The sequence below is a fragment of the Meleagris gallopavo genome, chromosome 19 (genome assembly GCF_000146605.3).
Source record: "Meleagris gallopavo isolate NT-WF06-2002-E0010 breed Aviagen turkey brand Nicholas breeding stock chromosome 19, Turkey_5.1, whole genome shotgun sequence".
Classification (NCBI taxonomy): Eukaryota; Metazoa; Chordata; class Aves; order Galliformes; family Phasianidae; genus Meleagris; species Meleagris gallopavo.
The window spans coordinates 6,530,218-6,532,896 of NC_015029.2; the positions used below are offsets into that span (position 1 = coordinate 6,530,218).

Below are 2,679 nucleotides of genomic sequence, written 5' to 3' on the forward strand. Positions count from 1 at the left end.
AAAAAAAGCTGACTCATGCTTTGAGAGAGATGGCATAAATCTGCTCAACGAAGAACAAAATCATACAGGGGGAATGTGGCAATTAAAATCTCTAGATCCCCTCTCCCACGGAGGAGACATGCACAATGTGAGGAAGTTTCAGTGATCATAGATTACTCTCTGTTAAACAAAATGGTTTTAATATCCATCTCTACTTTGAGAAGCCAGTTATGTTTATTTCCTAAAAATAGCTGAAATCTTAACTTAGGCTAATAATAAGAATTACATTCTTTCAGAATGCCAGGGAAACTTCAGAAATGAAGGTTTTTGCTTTTGTTGCTCCTGTAACACATCCAGTGCTGCCAGTTCCATGTTGCTCTGATAACAGCAGGAACAAAACGTGGGCAGGACACAGTGCAACTGCTGGCATCTGAACCATCTTGTCACTTCACTCAGACTTTGCATGACCTGGTACTTAAAACAAGAGCCACTTAGAGCAGCTGACAGTATCTAAATAATTCTCCATGGAAGCAAATATTGGTGTAATTTAAAAATGCAGGGTTCAACTTATCACTCCAAATTTGCAGAGATTCAGCCCCATTACCATCAGTGGGACCCGTACCTGGTAGAAAACTATAACCTAGAGACAAGCCAGGTCTTTGCTTCATACGTTACCAGTCATAAAACAATTGCACGTGTTCCTATGGGGGAGGAGAAGTACTGTCATGCTGTCATCTGTAAATACTTATGCAAACTAACGATGCACCCCAGCTTTTTGTTACAGTAAGTCTCTTGGTAAACCTGGATTATGCTAAAAATTCAATGAAATGTTCAAAAATCACCCACCCTAACTTATTTTTACTCTTTCACAGCTTTCTCTACAGATGTAAAAGGAAGGACTTCTTCCAAACCTGGCAAGTTTTATTTCAGCTTAATGACTTTTCTCAGTGACATTAAACACCAGCAGGCAGAATTTTAAATTCAATTCCCATACATAAGAGTGGATTATCTAACAGGATAGGTCACAGTTTAGTTACTGCTAGTCCTTAGGCATTGCTGGAGGAGAGCAGCATGCCACCAATTTTGCTACAGCTATATTCTGCAAGAGATATATGACACAGACAGATGTCCCCTAGCAAACCTGCCAGGAAAGAACAATTTAAGAGATTACATCTCCAGCTATTCATTACCATCCTGATCAAGTTATCCTTTCCACAGTTCATAGACTGTAATTGACCATCTGATCTAGCTTACACAAGGCAGGTCCACTGAAAGACAGCTCCACCAGCGGCCTAGGCTGAAATAACTGACTTTGCATTGCAGCACAAGAAGACCTTTATGGCAATCATTTACATCACCTGAGCTGTAAAGCAGAAACTTTCAGTCAGGGGCAGAAAACAATGATCTGAGTTCTTGCTAGTTTTGCTTCTCTTTCTTGCTAATTTTATAGATCCAGAAACATGGGACATAAGGTTTCAGCACGTTCGGTTTCTTTTGGGCCTGATGCTGGGACAAGTTCAAGAAGCAATTTTCACACTTCAGTGAAATATTAATTACTGGTCCTGCTTTATTGAAGCAACAAGGTAGAGAATGATGTCAAGGAGTAACATATTTCAGTACAGCTGTGAGCTTGCCACATCGCTGCAAGGTCAGAAGTACCAGCTGGCCTATGACCAACAGCTGAAGAGACAGAGCAACCCTTCTAAGCACATGTACTGTTTTCTGGAAATGTTGCTCAGTCTTTCATGAGTGCAACACCTGCTTTGGACAATGGGCTTTTTCCTCTCAACAGTACATCAAATAATACACATTATTATTTTGGCACCATTTAGAAAGAGGTTTTTATCCTTACAGATTTGTCTCTTACAAATAATCCTTTATAATGGCCTGACTATGGAGTCAACAAACCATAACAACACCTGAGATTCTAAAGGAAGCACATAAAGGAGGTTTTGCTTTTGCTGAGTCTAGACATTAATTTCAACCAATATTAATCTACTTAAGGTCTCTTTTGATTCTAAGTTAATAGTCTCTACTTACATTAAGATTGAGCATACTGGAGTGGAAAGGGGAGAAGGAAAGCCACCCATCTGTGGGTACAACCAAACCTATGCAGTTGCCTGTTTGTGTAATTAACAGTGAACATATTAATTATTACCTAGAGGAGAATATATGCAAATTCAGTGTTTACTTACACGGGAAGAAACAAAAGATGCAATAAGGAAGAAAGAAAATTGAAATGAATAGCATTAGACTCTTTTTCCTCTTTTCCTCAATAAGAGCTAAAGCCTTAACATATTGATTTTTATATATTTTCTGTTTATCTGTTTTGTCCACTTCAACTCTGCCAGTTGCCCCAGGCAATCAACAAAGCTACGCTTGTTCAGCCTTTGATCATCTCAGTGCTAAAAGATTAGCATATGCATACTCTCATCCTCCCCTTTATCCTGTTAATAAAGCTCCAAACTCCCTCTGCTGATGTTCAAGAAAGCAATCCGCTCCAGAGCCCCCAAAGATTTGCCCCCATTCCCTCCTCTGCTCAGGACTCAGAATGCTAACTACTATGCACGAGTTGTGTAAGTGCTTATCCACTGGTCCTCTGAGGAGCAATTCTTACTTGTTTGATGCAGTCCACGTTTGACAGACGTTCCCGGATCAGATTGGCCCAAAGCGCGTTGGGAATTTTCTAAAGAAAGAACA

General features: G+C 39.9%; 1 protein-coding gene across 6 annotated transcripts in view; it reads right to left on the minus strand.

Moving 5' to 3' along the window:
- AK8 (adenylate kinase 8) overlaps window positions 1-2,679 on the minus strand; it is a 70,527-nt gene that overhangs the window by 49,638 nt on the left and 18,210 nt on the right. For 5 of the 6 annotated variants that reach the window (XM_010720946.2, XM_019621473.2, XM_003211312.4 and 2 more), the window contains one exon: window positions 2,597-2,665. The exons of the other annotated variant lie outside the window; for it this stretch is intronic. In XM_010720946.2, the coding sequence (XP_010719248.1) occupies window positions 2,597-2,665 (69 nt within the window). The remainder of the gene's footprint in view (window positions 1-2,596; window positions 2,666-2,679) is intronic. 6 annotated transcript variants of the gene reach the window in all.